Source organism: Leuresthes tenuis, unplaced genomic scaffold (genome assembly GCF_036924035.1).
Source record: "Leuresthes tenuis unplaced genomic scaffold, fLeuTen1.0.hap1 SCAF_21, whole genome shotgun sequence".
Taxonomy (NCBI): domain Eukaryota; kingdom Metazoa; phylum Chordata; class Actinopteri; order Atheriniformes; family Atherinopsidae; genus Leuresthes; species Leuresthes tenuis.
The window spans coordinates 2,110,428-2,134,269 of NW_027325375.1; the positions used below are offsets into that span (position 1 = coordinate 2,110,428).

General features: G+C 41.0%; 1 protein-coding gene, 1 long non-coding RNA gene and 1 pseudogene across 2 annotated transcripts in view; 2 read left to right on the plus strand and 1 right to left on the minus strand.

Annotated features, from left to right (window-relative positions):
• The window catches only part of LOC140280019 (NLR family CARD domain-containing protein 3-like), an 83,491-nt pseudogene extending 68,884 nt beyond the window's left edge, over positions 1–14,607 (plus strand).
• Positions 1–23,842, minus strand: part of LOC140280020 (uncharacterized) — a 156,806-nt gene that overhangs the window by 96,037 nt on the left and 36,927 nt on the right. The gene's annotated exons all lie outside the window — the stretch shown is intronic.
• LOC140280251 (GTPase IMAP family member 9-like) lies at positions 18,100–23,381 on the plus strand. The gene is made up of 2 exons (XM_072375553.1): positions 18,100–18,143; positions 22,591–23,381. The coding sequence occupies exons 1-2, from the start codon at positions 18,125–18,127 to the stop codon at positions 23,379–23,381; spliced, it is 810 nt and encodes a 269-aa protein (XP_072231654.1). The 5' UTR covers positions 18,100–18,124.

Sequence of the window (23,842 nt, forward strand, 5' to 3'; positions counted from 1 at the left end):
TGCCTGCGTTAGAATAAACAGACGCTCAACTCGAAGTGTAAAGTCCGAACTAAAGGAGACCATTTTGTATCGGGTGGGCTCAGGGGCCGTCAAAGGGCCCCCATAAGCGCTGACAAACACAAGCAGAAACCTGGGGGGATATATTGTGACGCTGGGGGAGACTGACTGGTGTCTGTGCGTGTGGCAGTGGGTTTAAAGGGGGGTTTCCACCGCAGCTGCAGGGGCTTGTTAAGGGTTCGGGGAGCGGTTGAAGTTCTGAGAAAGTTTGGGACGGACCGGGCGGAAAGTGTCCGTTTTTCAGACAGTTAGCGGCAGTTTGTGCTCTTCATGTTCGCTGTTCTGTGGCGAGAAGAATAAATCTGGGCTCAGCTGAGCTGGCGACTTGGTCCGTCTCCTCCCGTCCTCCGGAGCAGCTGCCCCGCAGCGTCACAGCAGGAAAAGCACCGGCCGGTCAGGCAAAGGCTTTCCAGGAGAAAAAAGGATGAAAATTGTTGTCCAGAGCAACAAATACTGAGGAATGGATGATAGAACTGCATCAGAACCTCTTTTATCTGATTGAATTAACAGAACGAATTTCAACAAGTCCAAAATTGTCTCTAAAATCAAAATAATCAAATTTAATAGTTTAAGGTTGCTTTTTAGATGATTTCCTCTGGGCTATACTGAGTAAAGATTGTTCATAGAAAATGTCTCCAGCCGTCCTTTGGGCTGCCTACAGAAGGTCTGTCACGGCCTTACTTTGGAATATCTGTACAATAATATAATAACAGGTGAAAGAGATGCTCTAAACTGTACAATAGTCGGATTAGTGAACATGAATGATTCATCTACATGAAGAAATTAGAATAAGATTAAGGAATGAAACACCATTGTCTGCTCAGTATTATCACTGTAACTTTATTGGATAAAAGTAATAATCCACACCTGAAGCGGCTCCTGCGAGTGGGGATAACGCCGGAAAATGAGCTGCGACTGAGTTTTCTGGACGAATACACTTCCCAGCAAAGGGCCCAGAGCCTGGAGTTGAACCGGACACAGCTGCGCTCAGGAGCCTCAGTGTGAGGATGTTTCCTGGATATTTCTGTCTGTTCAGTACGAACCTTTACTGAACAGAAAGCTTCAGAAAGCTTCCCGACTTTCCCATAAATCTGGTTTGCAAACATCCATCCATCCATCCATCATCTGCCGCTTATCCGGGGGTCGGGTCGCGAAGAACAGCTCAAAAGACTCCTGATGAATAAGAAATTTGGACCTCGTCATCCCGGATATGGGACACCGGGGCCTCCCCCCGGAGCCAGGCCCGGGGGTGGGGCCCGGCAGCGGGCGCCTGGTGGCCGGGCCTGTGCCCATGGGGCTCGGTCGGGCATAGCCAGAAATCATGACATGCTCACCACCCTTGGGAGGGGCCAAGGGGGTCGGGTGCTATGTAAGCTGGGTAGCAGCCGAAGGTTTGCAAACAGACAAGTTGAAAAGAGGTTTATGCTGCAGTAGCATCCAAATGAAAGTCTTCTAGTTTTATTTGTGTTGCAGTAGTTTGCTCTTTATTAACATCATTGTCACAACCTGCAGCTGCATTCTAACTTCACTTCAGTGCTGGTTTTGACAAGTTAATCAAATGATGCATTTACTTGTAAAACATTCTAATGATGAACAAATGTCTGACGGTGACAGAAGTTACTGAAGAAAATGTGTGAGTTTTGAGAATGGAATTATTAATTCATGAGGAAAAGTAGATTAAAAAAATTTTTTAAAATTCCCAAGTAAAAAAAAGTTGTGATTTACTTGGACAAATTATTGAAGAGATTTTTTACTCTTTCCTCTGCAGCTGAAGGCAGGAAGTGTGTGAGCTGATGTGAATCCAGCAGCATGGATCAGTGTGAGGACACTAAAACCACTCTGTGTGGGGAACATGAGAGCCGGAGCAAAGCTCAGAGGTGAGACCACCGTCTCTAACTGTCCACAACTCTTCTCCATGTCAGAGCTCACATCACCAAACCACCTTTATTCACAGGAACCTGCCTGGACCTGGACCTGAACCCAGCTGTGTGTCCTTTAAGAGCGACATCTCAAAGGATTTTTATATTGATTTCAAGCCTGATGGTCCATCAGCCCAACAGTGAGTAGCATCAGTATTCAGCGGAGGCTGCATCATGGTTCAGATCATAACCAGTTTTCAGCTGAATTACTTGAGACTTGGATCAGTTCTTGATGTCTCTGATGAGACTAATCAGCTGCATCATGTGTGTAAAGTGATGTTTTAGCTCAGTCCTGCAGCTCTTTATTGAAACAAAGGGAGAATCTGGCTGAACATTTGTCCACTGATGTGGCCTTTTCACAGGATGCTGATGATGTAGTGAACAGGCGGCTGATGTAGAAATATCACGTTCTCACACGTTGTGTTTAATGACGTCAGTTTAAAACGACTTCTGAAGAAACCAGAACCAAGTGACCGAATCAACCCAGTAATGTTAGTAACTGATCTGTTATTAATTCTCTCCTAATAAACCTGCTCATGTTATCTGGTGAAAAGATCTTATCTTCCAGAAAGATCAAATCTTCCAGAGTCGGTGTTTTCCAGTGTGGTGCAGCTGTAGTTTGTCTCTGAAAGAGCAGAATGAATCTGATCACACAAACAGTAAAGACTGAGTCAGAGAACCGTACTGAAAGCTCAGAGCTGAAGTCTTCCTGTTTCCTCTCAGGTGAAATTACATCCAGCTTCCAGGTTCACACACCTGCTGCCGTCTGCCTGCAGAGTGGCAGAGCTGCCACAAGGGGGAGCTGTAACGCTGTTCCACAGCAGCCACACTGACTCTCTGACAGGCCGTCCCACTGCAGACTCAAACACTATCACTGAATACTTTAGTTTGAAGAAAACACCTGTTTTTCTGTCAGGATTCATCAGAGACTCAGACCTGGACCTGGACCCAGCTGTGTGTCCTTTAAGAGCGACATCTCAAAGGATCTTCCTATTGACATCAAATCAGACCAACATCCGTCCTCTCAGAGGTGAGCTGAGTGTAAATGTTGTCACAGAGTAAAATGTAGCAGAGTCGGTCTGAACAGCTTTTATTCCAGCATGTGTTTAATGTGAGCTCAGCTCTGTTTCACATCCATTTCTATGTTCATATGTGAAGCGGTGGCTGTTTCCCACAAACACAGCAGTGTAAGAGGAAAGAACGGCTGCTGGAAGAGGTGTTTCTGAGTGTCTGCAGGACAGCAGCTGGTCCAGCAGGTGTCACCTTTGGGCTTTGGCTCTAACAGTGTCGGCAGGAACTTCAACTCAGGTGGCAGGTGTTGCTGGATGGAGGAGGACAGATAGATTTATTTAGAACTGTTCCTGCCAAACAGCAGTGAGAATGCTTATGAGCTGCATGGGGTTAGCTGACCATGCTAAAAAAGCTAAAATAGTGAAAATTTTAGCAGTAAAACTGTTGCTAAGGCTTTGGTTGAAGGAGTTTGAAGTTGAAAAAGCAATTAGTGAAACGATTTGAAGCTGATTGTTGAAGACCTCGAGGCGTTCCCAGACCAGCCGAGAGACATAGTCTCTCCAACGTGTCCTGGGTCTTCCCCGGGGTCTCCTCCCAGTGGGACGGGCCCAGAACACCTCACCAGGGAGGCGTCCAGGGGGCATCCTAACCAGATGCCCCCTCATCTGACTCCTCTCAATGCGGAGGAGCAGCGGTTCTACTCCAAGCCCCTCCCGGATGACTGAGCTTATCACTCTATCTCTGGATTTAGATTTTTAAGAGTTGAAAGGTATTTCTGAAAGGAGCTGGAGCTGGATGAAGGCAGAAAACTGGAGAAAAGAGACAATGGGCTGGAATAGGTTGAAGTAATGAGGACGCCTGAAGATGCCCAAGTAGGTAAGAATTGGTTAAAGGTTTGAAAAGATGCAGAAGTCTCAGCAGTAAAAGGGTTAAAAACAAGAGAAGAAGAAGAAGAAAAGAAGGGAAATGCAAAACCAACAGTGAAAATTTAGCAGAAGAAGAGAAACGATGCAGAAATATGTGAAAATGTAGCAGCTGATTTTTACTAGAAAAGTCAAGTGAGTCATAGTTCAAATGGCTGCAGTGTGATGTGCAGCAGAAGAGTGATGTCATGGCAGTGATGTCATGGCAGTGATGTCATCGCAGTGATGGGAATGTGTGTGAGCAGCTGCGGCTTCACCAGCTCCCTCCCAGTAGAACCAGCAGAAATGGCTGAATGGATACTATGACCTGTGAGAAAACTGTGAGAGAAAAATAATCTGAGGACCGTAAGAACCAGAAGGTTTCGAGGAACGCGGGGATGCAGGTTTTATTTCAGTGGAGTGAGAGAGTTTTAAACGGCAGAGAATAATCTTTAAAAAAGAATGTAAACCAGCTTGTTTCATCAGACAAACAGTAAGTTTGTCAGCTGATTTATTTCAGATGCATCATTTTATCTGTATGTCAGTCATTGATGTAATTCTGGGCATCAAGTCTGATATTAATCTTTGATTCAATATCACACTTTAATATTTTATAATCATAAATGTCACATTTTTACTTTTTAATCCAAACTTAATTTTACTGAACATGTAAATTTAAATTAAAGTGTTTTGTTTCCTATCAGCAGCTTTCAGAGACCTGAACCTGAACCTGAACCCAGCTGTGTGTCCATGAAGAGCGACGCGTCAGTGGGTCGTTTTATTGACTTTAAATCAGACCAACGTTCACAGACTCTGAGGTGAGCTGAGTGTAAATGGTGTAACACTGTAAAATGTACCAGAGTCAGTTTGAACAGTTCTTATTCCAACTTGTGTTTAATGTGAGCTCTTATTCACATCATTTCATGTTCACATGTGAAACTGTCAGAGTAGAAAGAATAGAAGTGCAGGAGATTGTTCAGAGGAAGAGGAATGAAAGAAAATGCTTTTCCCAGCTCCTCCTGAGCCCATGTGGCTGTATGGATCATGGTGGCCTGACGGTTTCTCCTGCAGTGCTGCCTGAGGGCTCCGAGCTCATCCAACAGTGCTTTCTGTCCTTGGCCTTTCCACACTGAGATTTCCCCAGACTCCCTGAATCTGTTCCCAATATTCTGCTCTGTAGATGCTGAAAGACCAAAGTTCTTTACAGTCTGACTCTGAGGAATATTTCCTGAACTTATTGATGATTCTCTGATGGAGTTTGGCACAAAGTGGTGAGCCACGACCCATCCTTGTTGGAGAGACTGAACCTTTGGTGGAAGCTGCTTTTATACCCAATCCTGACACCCTCACCTGTCAGCAGGTAACCTGCTGGTTGGAGAAGCTCCAGAAGCTGTTGCTGTAGATTCTATAAACTTTCTGTCTTTCTTTGACTCCAGAACAGCTTTTACTGAGTGTTGCTGCATCAGATTCTACTTTTGCTTCTGTTTTCTAAATACAAAGAAGTTGGTCAGTGAAGACTCTGAAAATCATTTCTTTGGACTCGTTTCTGTTCAATAAACTTTTAAACCAATGAACTGATTCCAGATTGAAGCTCTTGTTGTATTTTAGAAACTACAGCTACAATCCAACCAACACGTCAGCTCGACTCCTCACAAACACACAAATCTTCTGTCTGTTCACACAGTTCTGTGTCCCTTCCTCCTCAAACTGCTTCATCTGACATCAGCTTCCTCCCACTGTTAGAGACACAATGAGCTCTTATCTTCTGGAACACAGATGCTGCTGATGTGCAGCTTCAGAGTTAATCAGCTGCTTTATGGCTGCGTTCACTGTTCACATCCACACATCCCTTCATGGACCTTTACCTTGTGTTTGTCTCTGTGTGGACAGACACAATGTGAGCTCATTCTTCATCATTCCTCCACAGAGTGGACCAGCAGAGCCCAGAGGTTCCCAGTGGTCAGTCTGCCCAGCAGCATCAGACACAGCTGGACTCCATATTTATGGTCTGTACATGTACAACAACTACTTTTCCATCTATTGTGTTCACAGTCATCTCCAGGCTGCACTTTGTAGACCAGCGGATTGTCAGTGTGTCCAACATGGATCTGATGTTTGGCTCCATGATTTCAGTCTGATTGGTTAATTCATATAGTATTCTGTTCCAGCTGCTGGAGGACAACATAATCACTTTTGTGAAGGAGGAGCTGAAGAAGATCCAGAAGGTTCTGAGTCCAGATTACCCAGAATGCTTAGAGAGTCAGAGGGAGGGTGAGGATGAAGAGCAGAGGTGGAGCAGAGAGGCATTAGTGAAGATCACGGTTCACTTCCTGAGGAGAATGAAGCAGGAGGAGCTGGCTGAGCGTCTGCAGAGCAGTAAGAAGATTTCTCTAAAGATGTAACCTGCTGGATAAATGACACATTTACTGATGTTTCAGCTCACAGAACAACACATGTTCAAATACTCATTCTTTACAGGGTTGAAATGTCTGTTTACTGATGTTATTTCTTGTCTTCATTCAGAACTTTCTCCAGTTTATAAACTTAAATCTGCTCTGAAGAAGAAGTTCCAGTGTGTGTTTGAGGGGATTCCTAAAGCAGGAAACCCAACCCTTCTGAATCAGATCTACACAGAGCTCTACATCACAGAGGGAGGGACTGGAGAGGTCAATGATGAACATGAGGTCAGACAGATTGAAGCAGCATCCAGGAAAGCAGGCAGAGCAGAAACATTCATCAGACAAGAAGACATCTTTAAACTCCCACCTGGAAGAGATGAACCAATCAGAGCAGTGATGACAAAGGGAGTGGCTGGCATTGGAAAAACAGTCTTAACACAGAAGTTCACTCTGGACTGGGCTGAAGGCAAAGCAAACCAGGACATCCAGTTCATGTTTCCATTCACTTTCAGAGAGCTGAATGTGCTGAAAGAGAAAAAGTTCAGCTTGGTGGAACTTGTTCATCACTTCTTTACTGAAACCAAAGAAGCAGGAATCTGCAGCTTCAAACAGTTCCAGGTTGTGTTCATCTTTGACGGTCTGGATGAGTGTCGACTTCCTCTGGACTTCCACAGCAAGGAGCCCCTGACTGATGCTACAGAGTCCACCTCAGTGGATGTGCTGCTGACAAACCTCATCAGGGGGAACCTGCTTCCCTCTGCTCGCCTCTGGATAACCACACGCCCTGCAGCAGCCAATCAGATCCCTCCTGGCTGTGTTGGCATGGTGACAGAGGTCAGAGGGTTCACTGACCCACAGAAGAAGGAGTACTTCAGGAAGAGATTCAGAGATGAGGAGCAGGCCAGCAGCATCATCTCCCACATCCAGACATCACGAAGCCTCCACATCATGTGCCACATCCCAGTCTTCTGCTGGATCACTGCTACAGTTCTGGAGGATGTGTTGGAAACCAGAGAGGGAGGAGAGCTGCCCAAGACCCTGACTGAGATGTACATCCACTTCCTGGTGGTTCAGGCCAAAGTGAAGAAGGTCAAGTATGATGGAGGAGCTGAGACAGATTCACACTGGAGTCCGGAGAGCAGGAAAATGATTGAGTCTCTGGGAAAACTGGCTTTTGAGCAGCTGCAGAAAGGAAACCTGATCTTCTATGAATCAGACCTGACAGAGTGTGGCATTGATATCTCAGCAGCCTCAGTGTACTCAGGAGTGTTCACACAGATCTTTAAAGAGGAGAGAGGGCTGTACCAGGAGAAGGTGTTCTGCTTCATCCATCTGAGTGTTCAGGAGTTTCTGGCTGCTCTTCATGTCCATCTGACCTTCATCAAGTCTGGAGTCAACCTGATGGAAGAACAAAAAAAGAGGTTTAAATCATTCAAAGACAAAAATAAAATAAAAAATCTCCATCAGAGTTCTGTGGACAAGGCCTTACAGAGTCCAAATGGACACCTGGACCTGTTCCTCCGCTTCCTCCTGGGTCTTTCTCTGCAGACCAATCAGAGTCTCCTACGAGGCCTGCTGACACATACAGGAAGTAGCTCACAGACCAATCAGGAAACAGTTGATTACATCAAGGAGAAGATCAGTGAGGATCTGTCTGCAGAGAGAAGCATCAATCTGTTCCACTGTCTGAATGAACTGAATGATCGTTCTCTGGTGGAGGAGATCCAACAGGCCCTGAGTTCAGGACGTCTCTCCACAGATGAACTGTCTCCTGCTCAGTGGTCAGCTCTGGGCTTCATCTTACTGTCATCAGGAAAACATCTGGATGTGTTTGACCTGAAGAAATACTCTGCTTCAGAGGAAGCTCTTCTGAGGCTGCTCCCAGTGGTCAAAGCCTCCAACAAAGCTGTGTAAGTACAGAGATAAATAACAGTTATTTCTCAGATAACTTATTTTTTTTATTTATTATTTATTTACTTGTATATTTAGATTTTGAGGGATGTGTATGAATATACTCCTGCTGTTTATAGGAGAGAAAGTCACAGATTTATCTCATTATTCCCTCCTCAGACTGAGTGGCTGTAACCTCTCAGAGAGAAGCTGTGCAGCTTTGTCCTCAGTTCTCAGCTCCCAGTCCTCCAGTTTGACAGAACTGGACCTGAGTAACAACAACCTTCAGGATTCAGGGGTGAAGCAGCTGTCTGTTGGACTGCAGAGTCCAAACTGTAACCTGGAAGCTCTCAGGTCAGGATTCATTCAACTGTTCAACTGCTGATCAATTTAATTCTGCTTTACAGTCATGGATGAACAGCTGACCTGTTCAGGATGGTGTCCGCTGTTTACTTGTTAAAAGGAGAGAAAATAACTGAGTTATTTCTCAGATAATTTCAGTTTGTAGATAACACAGATTCACAGCAAACAGTTACATCAGATCAGTTCACATAAAGAGGATAGAAACACGCTGCAAGAATGTGGCAACACTTCATAATATATAATTAGGATGAATGTCATAATTATTTATTAATTCAACCATATTTGATGTGAATAATTAATAATTACATAACTTAACCCTTTTCCTGTTATTCCCTCCTCAGACTAAGTGGCTGTAAGCTCTCAGAGAGAGGCTGTGCAGCTCTGTCCTCAGCTCTCAGCTCCCGGTCCTCCAGTCTGACAGAATTGGACCTGAGTAACAACAACCTGCAGGATTCAGGGGTGAAGCAGCTGTCTGTTGGACTGCAGAGTCCAAAGTGTAACCTGGAAGCTCTCAGGTCAGGTTTCATTCAACTGTTCAACTGCTGATCATTTTAATTCTGCTTTACAGTCATGGATGAACAGCTGACCTGTTCAGGATGGTGTCTGCTGTTGGTGTCTTTTTTTAACCCAGTGATGGTGTTTAAATTTTTCATTATTTTCCCAAATGGCCTTTTTTCTCATTAGTTTTTCGTCTCTGATTTTTAATATTTCGTTTGGCTTTGACTGAAAATGTTCTGGGACACAATGTAGCTGCTCTAAATGATCTTTCAGATTTATTTGAACTTCTTGTAATTCAAACAGCTCTAAACAACTTTGTTTTGGACACAAGTGTATTAATATTTGCACATGTGACAGACAAATGTATGACAAATGTTATGTTTCAGCAATCATAGCAGGTACAATCAATGCCAACAACAGTCCAAAGGAAACAATTGAAAAAGTGAAATTACAGCATTGAGGCAACTCAGCCACTCATATGAATGTTTGCACATCAGAGCAGAGGTCATTCTCAAGTGTTTCTCAAGTGAAGAATCAACAAACTCCTCATTAAGACCTAAGAGTGGGGGTCCATGACGCAAGTTCAAAAGCAGCATAAGTCGACTGTTAGCGCAACACTGAGCAGAAACACTTTTGTGTTGCATGAACAAACACCACATGGGCTCTTATTTGGAAAGAGGCGGTGTAAAAATGGGTTTTATACCCATTGGGTCACAGCTCCAGTGATCTACATGAAACTGATTACAGAAAAGAAAAAAATTTGTTTTCAACAGTTTGTAACTCAGTCCCAGCAACACTTAGACTAACTGAGTCTGAGAACAAATTCTGACTATATGGGGACTGTGAACACAATGAAGCATCTACTCCATGTGCTTCTAGAACTCCTCTCAGTTTACTTTGGGGATGACGTGATGTTTCAGGATAATTTTCTAGGAAAGTGAATTAATATACAGAAGTTGGGGTCTCCAGTTAAAACAAGAACAAAAATATAGCTGCAAGCAGCGATGGCCTGGAAGAATAGCAGATAAGCCTATGGCTGCTCAGGAAGGCATCATGAGTCCATACACCAAGTTTGGTGTTTGCGATGAACTCGTCTACATCAAGGGATTCCAAGGGTACCTCATTTGTGCAATTTGAACCAACCGATCCAAAGTTATGAGCAAAATGCATTTTTGCTAAATATAGCGCTCCCTGAAAGTCAAAGGTCACCAACATTCTTGGGCCTCGTAAAGAAAGAGTCATGAGTCTGTGTTTTAAGTTTGACATCAAGAGATCAACCAGTTGCTGAGATATGGCCTCACTTCCTGTTTGGTGTAGTCGCCGCCAACTTTGATTGGTTTTAGTGGAACAAAGATGTAATTAAAAAATCCGCTTCATAAATTTTGTGCGGATTGGTCCAAAGATACTCTGTGCCAATTTTCCTGAGAATTGTTCAAAATTTGTGACCGCTGAAAATTTTTCAAGGTTTTCAACAAAATCCAAGATGTCGGAAAATCTAGTTCGGCGGCAATTGACGTCCCAAGGTGCGTTGGATTCGTCATGATCCAAGGATTCCAACGGGAAAATTGTGAGATTTCGACCAACGAGTCCAAAGTTATGCAGCTGAATGTACATCAAACTTTGACGTGTTGGTGGCGCTAGAGAGTTCGCTTTTTGGGCACGAAAATTCTTGAGTTTGCTAATGGGACTGTCATAAAAAGGTGTGCAAAATTTCAAAACTTTTTACCATAGCGTTCATGGGGCTGCCATAGACTTCAGTTTCAGCGGAAAGTAGATCAATAATAATAGGAAAAGCTAGTAAAACATTAGCTTCGCTGCTACCTTCCTAATAAAGCAGAAATGTTCAGAGAAGGTGCTTCAAACACTGTATCTGATGTAACAGGTCACATTTGATCACATTCAGCTTTAGTTTCACAGCAGTTCTCTCAGAATCTGCCATTTGTGTTGTTTTCTGCAGCCTGTCAGGCTGTCTGATCACAGAGGAAGGCTGTGCTTCTCTGATCTCAGCTCTGACCTCCAACCCCTCCCATCTGAGAGAGCTGGACCTGAGCTACAACCATCCAGGAGACTCAGGAGTGAAGCAGCTATCAGCTGGACTGGAGGATCCACAGTGGAGGCTGGACACTCTCAGGTATGGAGAGGTCTGCTGCAGCATCACACAATGTTCTTCGGACCGTGCGTACAGATGTTTTCAGTGTAATTTAAGTCTGATCCGAAGTGGAGATGAAACTTCTGAAACATCCCATACTGTCCACGTACTTTCATAACTTATTTCCATAACTTCAGACACAGTCGGCTCCTTTTCCTTTCATCGGCTCATGAGCTGGTTAGAAGTGATGACGAGCAGCGAGGGAGGAGCAAACCTCTGTCAGGAGGAGGAGGAAATGTCTGCCAGCATTAGCCGGTGTCCCCTTAAAACAGCATGGATCTGTCAGAATGATGGAGGTTTATCAGGTCATTTGTGAGATAAATGGGCCACAAAGAAAACATACATACCAGCAATCATCTGCTGGTTAATGCACAGCCTGTAAGGAAACATGTTCAGCAGATTCAGAGACTTTATTCATCCGGTTAAAGGGATATTTCTGTGTTTTTCAAGTGGGGCTGTGTGAAGTACTCATGAGCAGTCAGCATCTTCCTCAGTGTAGAACAATGTGTGTGTGAGAGCCATGTAATGTCCATGTTTGCATGCTGAAAGAGACTGTGCTGCTCTGACCCTCCTCCTCCTTTCAGGGTGGAGCCTGCTGGAGAACGATGGCTGACACCAGGTCTGAGGAAGTGTAAGTGTGTTCTTCATCTGATTCATGACATCCAGCCATCTTCACACTGTCACATCACTCACTGATCAAAATGAACAGATGATAGATCAATAACTGCAGCTGGATTGTGTTTGTTCTCTCCATCAGATTCCTGTCGACTCACCATCGACACAAACACAGTGAACAGAAAACTGAAACTGTCTTGACAACAACAGGAAGGTGACATATGTGGAGGACGTTCAGTCATATCCTGATCATCCAGACAGATTTGATGGCTGGTGTCAGCTGCTGTGTAGAAATGTTCTGACTGGTCGCTGTTACTGGGAGGTCGAGTGGAGAGGAGAGATTGATATAGCAGTGAGTTACAGAAGAATCAGCAGGAGAGGCAGAGACTGTTTGTTTGGAGAGAATGATCAGTCCTGGAGTCTGATCTGCTCTGATAGAGGTTACTCTGTTGTCAGGCACAATAACAGAGAAACATCTATCTCCTCCTCCTCCTCCTCCTCCTCCTCCTCCTCCGCCGTCTCTAACAGAGCAGCAGTGTATTTGGACCGTCCTGCTGGCACTCTGTCCTTCTACAGAGTCTCCTCTGACACATTGATCCACCTCCACACCTTCAACACCACATTCACTGAAGAACCTCTGCATCCTGGGTTTGGGTTCTGGTTCAGTTTACCTGGTTCCTCAGTGTCTCTGTGTTGAGCACAAAGAGTTTCCTCCTGTCAGAGAATCACTGTTGAACAGATAGTTCAGTCTGTACATGTCTGTCTCTTTCACTCAGAAACACCTTTTCAGATTCATGGATTCAGTCAGTTTCTGGTTGAAACTCTTCTGAATGATTCCTTGAAAACTTCTTTCTCTTCTAGTCCTTTAAAGATGGAAGCTGCCATTCTTCCAGGATGTTGTTTTTCTGTGTTTCCAGTAAAAGCTTCACACTGAATATCAGTACGTTGTGTTTCTCTGCAGCTCACTTCAGCTGAGACCATTCAGTTGCTGTCAGCTGCAGTTAGTTTGCTGCACATGTGACAAACTGTGACATCAGAGAGGAATCACTGAGCTGCAATCAGCCGAGATGAATTTCCAACCTGCTGACAGATCTTCACTGATTCTGCTGCAATGAGCAGAAGTTTGCTGAGCAGCCAGGGTTCATCCTGATGATGTGCAGTTATACTCTTATTATATCATCACTTCTACATAGCTCTGATGGTGGAGTTTATCTGACTTTGATTATCCAATCAGCCCAGAGGTTGAAGTCCTATTGGTCAGATGGCCCTGCTCTTGGTGAAGGCTTTAATTAGGTTTAATTAGTTTTGTGGCATTTGACCACACTGTGTGTTTAAATATCTGAGCATCTGAATGAGGGGAATAGCCTTGGACCCTCCCACAGCTCTATAGTGGCTTTGTAGAACAGCTGCAAGACTCCAAGACTCTGTTGGGTTGCCCTTTGGTGGCAAGGGAGGCCAAAGCTGCCCCAAGAGCCCCCCCGAGCCTCTGCAGCATGGTGAAAGAGCTGTTCCATCTGGTCAATCTGCACCAGCTTCAGTACAGCCATCTCCACACGTGTTTGGACTGCACTGAGCTTTTTCTTGTCAGTAGCGCTAGATTTGAAGTAACTCACCACCTTGATGGCCTGGGGTCAGATTGCCTCCACTTTGGGGCTTATGCTAAATATTTCTTAAACACCAGGTGGAGAACATGAGCAAAACAATAAATGTGTCTAATACCCAGCTGGTTGAGACCTGCAGCAATGCTGTGGCCCCATCTGTGATCACAGCAGGGACCCCGTCTGTAATGCACCTCTCAGGTGCCTCTAGTTGCATCAGCTGAGTTGCTGCTGCGTGTGACACAGATGACCTTTGAACTCCTTAAAGGACAGTGTTAAGTTCTAATTTGTCCAACAACGAATGGACTGTAACAGCAAAGCACACATCCATAATGATTGAAGGTCCACATATCTGCAGTGAGACTAACTGTTAGGGTCTGTTTCTTCCTGGTCTTTTCATAACATACGTCCACCGGGGGCTTCAAGGCCTTTCTACCCCGAAGGGTATAAGAATGATATAAGCGGGGTCAAGGATGCTTAAACCTTCTAAAGCCCCCATCTTCAACCTCAGAAAATGGCCGGCCATCCTTCACTATAGTTTCAACACTTTCCATTAAAAGCTACTGTCCTGGTCTGTGAGTTTTTGACTTTTGGTTTCTTTGACTGATTCTTCATTTGATTCAGTTCTCTGCCTTAGTTCAGCTCCTTTTGTGTCTTTAATATCTTTTCTGCTTTAACTCCTCTGGACTCTGTCTTTGCTGTTAGTGAGTCTCTAAATTTATTTCTCATGCTGTTTCCTGCCATTGTCCCTAGATGTCCTCAGTTGCCTTCTTTCACCATGTTACCGCCTGCTCCTTGTGATCATTACTCACCTGCATCCACCCATCCAATCATCCCTCCCAGTATATCTGCTCCTGGGTTTTTGTTCTATCCAGGTCCTTGGTCACCCTGCCTTAGGTCACATGACCTATGGCATTATGGGTCAGATCCAACATGGACGCTGAGGGAGGAAACACATCTCCAATGTGATCTAATTCTGCACGAGGTCCACAACACTGTAAATGTCCACGATTGTTTTCTGCTGTTACAGCCAGGGTTCATCCTGATGATGTGCAGTTATAGACTGAATTATTGATTTCTGATCGCAGACATTTGATATTTTACATCTTTTTACATCATTATTTTTAACATTCAATCTCACAATGTTTGACTTTGTATTTGTAATGTTGAATTTTTTAAATCTTCCAAAAGTATTTTCTAAAATCATTTTGATATTTTCTCTTTTACATTAAATTTGTATTTAGTATCTGAACATTTAGACTTTTCAATGATTTTAGACTTTTTGATCAAATGTTTAATTATTTATCTAAAAACTTCCCTTTATTGATTAAAATGTATAATTTTTAGAAATTGTATCTCAGATGTTTTATCTTATATTTATATTTTTTTATGGGTTGTTTATCATTTTTATTTGAACATTTTTTACTCTTTATCTCAATAGATTGATTCAATTGTTACTTTTTCTTAGAGGACGTTGAGTTTTAACAGATTTTTCTTCCAGAGTGTTTGATACTTTATAAATGTAGATTTCTTTAGATTTAATAGGATCCTGAGCTATTTAAACTCCTCCAGTTGAGGCAGAGACTAATCACGGACCTGGAGGGTATGGTGCAGCATGACGGCCAAAATTAAGACTATTGAGCACCCGGCGGTGGCTGCATACTTGTCACAAGAGGACGGAAGATTAAATTATTATATATTATATATTATCTAGTATATTGTTTGTCACATGCTTTAAGATTCAAATAATAACATAGCGTTCCTCACACCATATTTCACGTGTTAGGACCTTGTCAGGACCTTATTAGAGCCTTGTTTGGAATTCTTAGGACCTTATGAAGACCTTGTTAGGACCTTGTTAAGAATTGTTAGGACCCTGTTAGGACCTTGTTAGGAATTGTTAGGACATTATGAGGACCTTGTTAGGAATTGTTAGCACCTCGTTAGGACCTTGTTAGGAATTGTTAGGACCTTGTTAGGAATTGTTACGACCTTATGAAGACCTTGTTAGGACCTTGTTAGGAATTCTTAGGACCTTGTTTGAACCTTGTTAGGACCTTATGAGGACCTTGTTAGGACCCTGTTAGGACCTTGTTTGGAATTCTTAGGACCTTGTTAGGAATTCTTAGGACCTTGTTAGGACCTTATTCTGTCCTTGTTAGGAACTGTTAGGACCTTGTTAGGACCTTGTTAGGAATTGTTAGGACCTTATGAGGACCTTGTTAGGAATTGTTAGGACCTTGTTAGGAATTGTTAGGACCTTGTATAGGACCTTGTTAGGAATTGTTAGGACCTTGTTAGGAATTGTTAGGACCTTATAGGACCTTGTTAGCAATTGTTAGTACCTTTTTAGGACCTTGTTAGGAATTGTTAGGACCTTGTTAGGAATTGTTAGGACCTTGTTCGAAATTGTTAGGACCCTAATGAGGACCCTAATGAGGACCTTGTTAGGACCTTGTTAGGGATTGTTCGGACCTTTTTAGGAATTGTTAGGACCTTGTTCAAAATTGTTAGGACTTTATGAGAACCTAGTTAGGTACTTGTTAGGACCTTGTTAGGACCTTGTTAGTAAATGTTAGGACCTTATGAGGACCTTGTTAGTAATTGTTAGGACCTTATGGGGACCTTGTTAGGACCTTGTTAGGAATTGTTAGGACCTAATGAGGACCTTGTTAGGACCTTGTTAGGAATTGTTAGGACCTTGTTAGGACCTTGTTAGGAATTGTTAGGTACGATTAAGCTTTCCAGTCGCTGAGGGCAAAAGGGAGAAACACAAGCCTGGGGACTTCTGCCGGCGAGAAGTTGATGTAGCAACGAGAATGGATTAATCTAGTACAGCAGGGGCTGTGTGCGAAATCACATTTCTACAATAACAGTTAGAATATCTAACATAAACCAACATCTTTATTTTTTTTAAATGTCAATTATACACATGACGTGTGATTACTAATTCGGCTGCACTACATATTTGATATATTCAGTATATAAATGTTTTTAAAACCCTACTCGCAACCCTACTCTGCAAACTTGAAAGAACTGCAAATATGGTGCTAATTTGTATCAGATACATAGCATGGCACAAGAAAAGTTTGATTTATTTTAAAAATGGGCGTATCTCTTATAATTTGGAGTTGTAACTGCTAAATTGAGAGTACAAGGAGGGATTTACAGGGGTGAAAAATACATTCATGTGATCAGATTTTAAATATGCAGTTGTGTGTATAGTCACATAGCTGATATCAAGAGCTCTCTATAACAGTTGGTCCCATATCCTTAGCCTCTTCTGTTAATGATTAACAAGCCTTCCATATTGCACTGAAGTCAGGGTTCAGAGGTCAATATTTCAAGGCAGGACTCATTTATGATCTTCACACTGACAAAAATGTCTTTCAATTTGTCTTTCACCAAAGTTTCATTTTCACCTCTGTTTGGTCTTTCAGGTCTAGTTTCTCAGACCATTTGATTGTTCAGCCTGGATGAAATCAAACCTTTGGATTTTTTTTTTTCATTTTTGGTCGGAGAGAACCTTCAAGGTATTGCTAATGTACTTCATCATGTTCATAATTTTTGATTTGGGCTGGTGTAGACTGAAGGTTTTGGACGATGGGAGGAAGCCGGAGTACCCGGAGAGAACCCACGCATACACGGGGAGAACATGCAGATTCCTCAAAGAAAGGCCCCAGCCGGGAGTTGTAGTGGCAATCCAAAACAAAGAAAGGCCACTTGAGGGAATTTGAAGTCCTTGTCTACGAGTTGTGATGACAAAAAAAATCACATCTTCCATAAAGTATGCTTTTAACGTTTTATTTATGCAGATACGGCCCACTGATAGAAATGGTTGATAACAGCCTCCTGAACCCACCAATTTTGGGGGCCAAATTGTGACAATACTACGTTTTTCCTTGTGGACCAACGCAGCTATTACAAATTTTGCTGTGAGACGGGGTTGACTGTGCTGTTTATTCAACCTCCAGAACAGGTAAAACTCAGTCAGTATGGCTGACGAAACCAAACACAAAAACATCAAACAACATCGCGGCCACTTGAAGAGGCCAGGACCACTAAACAGTTATACTTATTATTACTAAGTATTGAATGTGAAATATGTGACTTTTGAAGATGTTGGTGGATTATGTATATTGCAGTCACTACAGACGTCTTATTGGAGGCAGTGGATCCCTAACTATTCAAATAAGCAGGCGCCCCTTTCCTTAATGGTCCATGAGAAAACAAAAAAATAATTTAAAAAATTAAATGCACATGATAAATTAACTTGGACTCCTGATACAGAAAAACGATTTGAAGATTTGAAGACATCTTTGTCTCAGGCCCCAACATGTCTTTAGTCGTTGTCACCTGTGAGGAATGCAGTGTGCTGGTGTTTAACTGTCATTAAAGGGCTGTTTCATAACATTCAGTCCACTGTTTGACTTCCATCCAATCCACTGATGTTTGAAAAAACTTTCTGAATCAAAGTACGTTGTTTACATTCTGTTTGCGGTTTGTGAGGTTGTGTTCATCATGAAGTTATTTTGTGCTGCTGTTGTTCTGAGTCCAGAATTAGTTTCAATATCTGTATGAGGCGGAGGCACAGAGGGAGGGGCTGGATGCAGATATAACACAGAGCTGGGAGAAGGAGACTAATCAGCTTCAGGACGTCTACAGTTACAGACGTCTACAGTTACAGTCATTGTCACAGAGAAACAGGCTGAAAACTACGAACATGGCGAGCAAAATGTCACGTAAGTACATTTACTGCTTTATGCTGCTGTAATTTAGTGTTTAGCTTCATACTGCTGTAATATAGTGTTTAATTACAGCTTCATACTGCTGTAATATAGTGTTTAATTACAGCTTCATGCTGCTGTAATATAGTGTTTAATTACAGCTTCATGCTGCTGTAATGTAGTGTTTAATTACAGCTTCATGCTGCTGTAATATAGTGTTTAATTACAGCTTCATACTGCTGTAATATAGTGTTTAATTACAGCTTCATACTGCTGTAATATAGTGTTTAATTACAGCTTCATACTGCTGTAATATAGTGTTTAATTACAGCTTCATACTGCTGTGATATAGTGTTTAATTACAGCTTCATGCTGCTGTAATATAGTGTTTAATTACAGCTTCATACTGCTGTAATATAGTGTTTAATTACAGCTTCATGCTGCTGTAAGATAGTGTTTAATTACAGCTTTATGCTGCTGTAATATAGTGTTTAATTTCAGCTTTATGCTGCTGTAATATAGTGTTTAATTGCAGCTTTATGCTGCTGTAATATAGTGTTTAATTGCAGCTTTATGCTGCTGTAATATAGTGTTTAATTATAGCTTCATACTGCTGTAAGATAGTGTTTAATTGCAGCTTTATGCTGCTGTAATATAGTGTTTAATTATAGCTTCATACTGCTGTAATATAGTGTTTAATTATAGCTTCATACTGCTGTAATATAGTGTTTAATTATAGCTTCATACTGCTGTAATATAGTGTTTAATTATAGCTTTATGCTGCTGTAATATAGTGTTTAGCTTCATACTGCTGTAATATAGTGTTTAATTACAGCTTCATACTGCTGTAATATAGTGTTTAATTACAGCTTCATGCTGCTGTAATATAGTGTTTAATTACAGCTTCATACTGCTGTAATATAGTGTTTAATTACAGCTTCATGCTGCTGTAATATAGTGTTTAATTACAGCTTCATGCTGCTGTAATATAGTGTTTAATTGCAGCTCCATGCTGCTGTAATATAGTGTTTAATTATAGCTTCATACTGCTGTAATATAGTGTTTAATTATAGCTTCATACTGCTGTAAGATAGTGTTTAATTACAGCTTTATGCTGCTGTAATATAGTGTTTAATTTCAGCTTTATGCTGCTGTAATATAGTGTTTAATTGCAGCTTTATGCTGCTGTAATATAGTGTTTAATTGCAGCTTTATGCTGCTGTAATATAGTGTTTAATTATAGCTTCATACTGCTGTAAGATAGTGTTTAATTTCAGCTTTATGCTGCTGTAATATAGTGTTTAATTACAGCTTTATGCTGCTGTAATATAGTGTTTAATTTCAGCTTTATGCTGCTGTAATATAGTGTTTAATTTCAGCTTTATGCTGCTGTAATATAGTGTTTAATTGCAGCTTTATGCTGCTGTAATATAGTGTTTAATTACAGCTTCATACTGCTGTAATATAGTGTTTAATTACAGCTTCATGCTGCTGTAATATAGTGTTTAATTATAGCTTCATACTGCTGTAATATAGTGTTTAATTATAGCTTCATACTGCTGTAATATAGTGTTTAATTATAGCTTTATGCTGCTGTAATATAGTGTTTAATTATAGCTTTATGCTGCTGTAATATAGTGTTTAATTACAGCTTCATGCTGCTGTAAGATAGTGTTTAATTACAGCTTCATGCTGCTGTAAGATAGTGTTTAATTATAGCTTTATGCTGCTGTAATATAGTGTTTAATTATAGCTTCATACTGCTGTAATATAGTGTTTAATTATAGCTTCATACTGCTGTAATATAGTGTTTAATTACAGCTTCATGCTGCTGTAATATAGTGTTTAATTACAGCTTCATACTGCTGTAATATAGTGTTTAATTACAGCTTCATACTGCTGTAATATAGTGTTTAATTACAGCTTCATGCTGCTGTAATATAGTGTTTAATTACAGCTTCATACTGCTGTAATATAGTGTTTAATTACAGCTTCATGCTGCTGTAATATAGTGTTTAATTACAGCTTCATGCTGCTGTAATGTAGTGTTTAATTACAGCTTCATGCTGCTGTAATATAGTGTTTAATTACAGCTTCATACTGCTGTAATATAGTGTTTAATTACAGCTTCATACTGCTGTAATATAGTGTTTAATTACAGCTTCATACTGCTGTAATATAGTGTTTAATTACAGCTTCATACTGCTGTGATATAGTGTTTAATTACAGCTTCATGCTGCTGTAATATAGTGTTTAATTACAGCTTCATACTGCTGTAATATAGTGTTTAATTACAGCTTCATACTGCTGTAATGTAGTGTTTAATTACAGCTTCATGCTGCTGTAATATAGTGTTTAATTACAGCTTCATACTGCTGTGATATAGTGTTTAATTACAGCTTCATGCTGCTGTAATATAGTGTTTAATTATAGCTTTATGCTGCTGTAATATAGTGTTTAATTACAGCTTCATACTGCTGTAATATAGTGTTTAATTACAGCTTCATACTGCTGTAATATAGTGTTTAATTACAGCTTCATACTGCTGTAATATAGTGTTTAATTACAGCTTCATACTGCTGTAATATAGTGTTTAATTACAGCTTCATACTGCTGTAATATAGTGTTTAATTACAGCTTCATACTGCTGTAATATAGTGTTTAATTACAGCTTCATACTGCTGTAATATAGTGTTTAATTACAGCTTCATACTGCTGTGATATAGTGTTTAATTACAGCTTCATGCTGCTGTAATATAGTGTTTAATTATAGCTTTATGCTGCTGTAATATAGTGTTTAATTACAGCTTCATACTGCTGTAATATAGTGTTTAATTACAGCTTCATACTGCTGTAATATAGTGTTTAATTACAGCTTCATACTGCTGTAATATAGTGTTTAATTATAGCTTTATGCTGCTGTAATATAGTGTTTAATTACAGCTTCATACTGCTGTAATATAGTGTTTAATTACAGCTTCATACTGCTGTAATATAGTGTTTAATTATAGCTTCATACTGCTGTAATATAGTGTTTAATTATAGCTTCATACTGCTGTAAGATAGTGTTTAATTATAGCTTCATACTGCTGTAATATAGTGTTTAATTATAGCTTTATGCTGCTGTAATATAGTGTTTAATTGCAGCTTTAAAAGACAAAAAACGTACTGAATAACTAAGATGTTGGAATAATAAAGGGAAACAGAAAAACAATAGTGCAGCAGAATGCTGAATCAGCATGTATTTTAGCTAATCTTTAATAATTCTACCTTTTATGTGTTTTCCTGAAACCTGGCTGTTACTGTGGAAGCAGTAAGGGTTCACTTAGTTTTTCACACACTGCTTCTGTGTTCTGTCTCGGTTTCTGTTCCATAATTGATGACACAGTGTAATATGTCATGTGTTGATCTGAGGTTGGAGTTTTAGCTGAGGAACAGGTGAGTTTTATTCTGTCCTGATGTGTAAAACCTCCGGATTAAAAGATGGTGGAATTAATTTTTTACTTGACTGGAGGTGATATAAGATTTTAAATATATAATAATTCCATTAGTAAATAACTCTACTTATTTATCGATGTACCTGTACATGGTTTCCTGGGTCCAGACTAGAGGGCTGCATTGGGATTTGGTCCAGCGGGAGCGGGCGGTGGCTAAAAACAAACACTGCGGGATGTATCCTAGCGACAGGATGTCAATAAATGATGTGTAAAGGAAGCTCAAAGAAGGTTTTTACAGCATAAAGATAAAGCAAGGCAAGTCTGACATTTGGAGAAGTTTCTCAATTGTCCGTGAATCTCTTTATTAAGACACCTATAAGCCTATAAAATGACGTGTTTTCTCCTGTGGGAGAAGACACAAAATCAATGCATTTCTATTATCATAAATTCTCAAAGTTTTGCGGGAGCGGGCGGTAATGGTCAATAAATCAGCGGGAGCGGGATGAAGAAAACAGTCCCTGGTCCAGACCGTCGATGGTACATTAAAGGGCAGTGGTTCAGTTAGACTGCCTCTGGTGGCTGAAAGGATCATTACAGAAGCAAACACTGAACACAGAAGACCACATTTTCCTTTCAGAGCTTCTGGATGAAAATGGATGCCCGGAAATATTTATTAATGATGCTGTGGCATCACCAGCTGCTCAAAGAAGAAGTTGATCATCAAACATCTGATTTGGGCCTTTAAGGACACACCCTCCATTTCCTAAAAAAATTCTTTCCTGTCATGAAATGTTCTCTTAAATAAAGTTTCCTCTGATCTTTGTTTTGTGGTGTTTCCTGGTAAAATGAGTCATATCTGTTTAAAATGTTTTTTCTTACTCTGACTTTAGAGTTCATCGCCTTATTGCCGTCTACTTTGACCTGCAGACGGCTGAATAAATCTCACAAAGATTCAAAATTCATAAAACTTTCCATTTACATCCTAATGTCGTTATCAACATGAATAATGTGTTATTTTCCAACAGAGCCCAACAAACCAGGACTCAGGATGGTGCTCGTTGGGAAAACCAGAGTTGGGAAGAGTGCATCAGGAAACACCATCTTAGGAAGGAAAGATGCTTTTGAATCCAAACTGTCTCCTTCCTCACTGACATTGGTTTGTAAGAAAGAAACAGCAGAGGTTGAAGGTCAAACTGTGGCTGTGGTTGATACTCCAGGTCTGTTTGACACCAAAGACAAGGAAGAAGTGAAGAGAGAGTTTGTTAGATGCATCTCGTTTGCTGCTCCTGGTCCTCATGTGTTCCTGGTTGTGATCCAACCCAACAGATTCACAGAAAAAGAACAAAAAACTGTTGAACTCATTCAGAAGATCTTTGGAGAACAGGCGGCACGTTACACTATGGCCTTGTTCACCCATGGAGATGATCTGGAGGCAGAGAAGGTCAACATAGAAACGTTCATTGAAAATAATGCAGCTCTTCGTGCCTTCATCCGTCAGTGTGGTGGAGGATATCATGTCCTCAACAACAGAGAGAAGAATCCCTCTCAGGTCAAAGAGCTGCTGAGGAAGATCAACACCATGGTTCAGATAAATGGAGGAAGCTACTTCACCAATAAGATGTTACAGGAAGCTGAGAGGGCCATCAAAGAAGAAACAGAGCAGCTTATAAAAGAAAAGCCAGGTATGAATCTGACACAAGCAAGAAAACAGGCAGAGGAGGACAATTCATTTATTAAGACTGCTGGAGCTGGAGCTGGAGCTGGACTTGGGGGTTTAGAAGCAGTATTGACGACTAATTTTTGTGTTATACTGTGATAACTATTCTATTACTGATTAAGCTGCAGCTCCCTGAAGAAAAAGAAAAGATTGTTTTTGCTTTTCCTGCTTTTTTATGGATATATCATCATTACTGACTGTTTTATATCACAGTTAGCAGCTTATTTTCACTTACAAATATTGATGTTTTATCATATAATCAATGGGATCTTCTTGTTATCTTATTGTGTTTGTATCTGATTGGACCGTATGATTGAAGTACCTTGAGATGACATTTGCTGTAAGTGTGCACTACATGAATAAAACTGAATTGAATTGATTGAACTGCTTTTATCCAATGAGTCCTAATGAGCTGTGTTCACTGAGAACAGCAGCTTCATGTATCCTCTGCGCTTCATCTGTATTCTGACATGCTAATAAACATAAAGATCCAAATAAAATCTGTGTCGTGTTCATCTGTTCAGCTACAACACACAAAGGAAATGTTTTTAAATGGACAG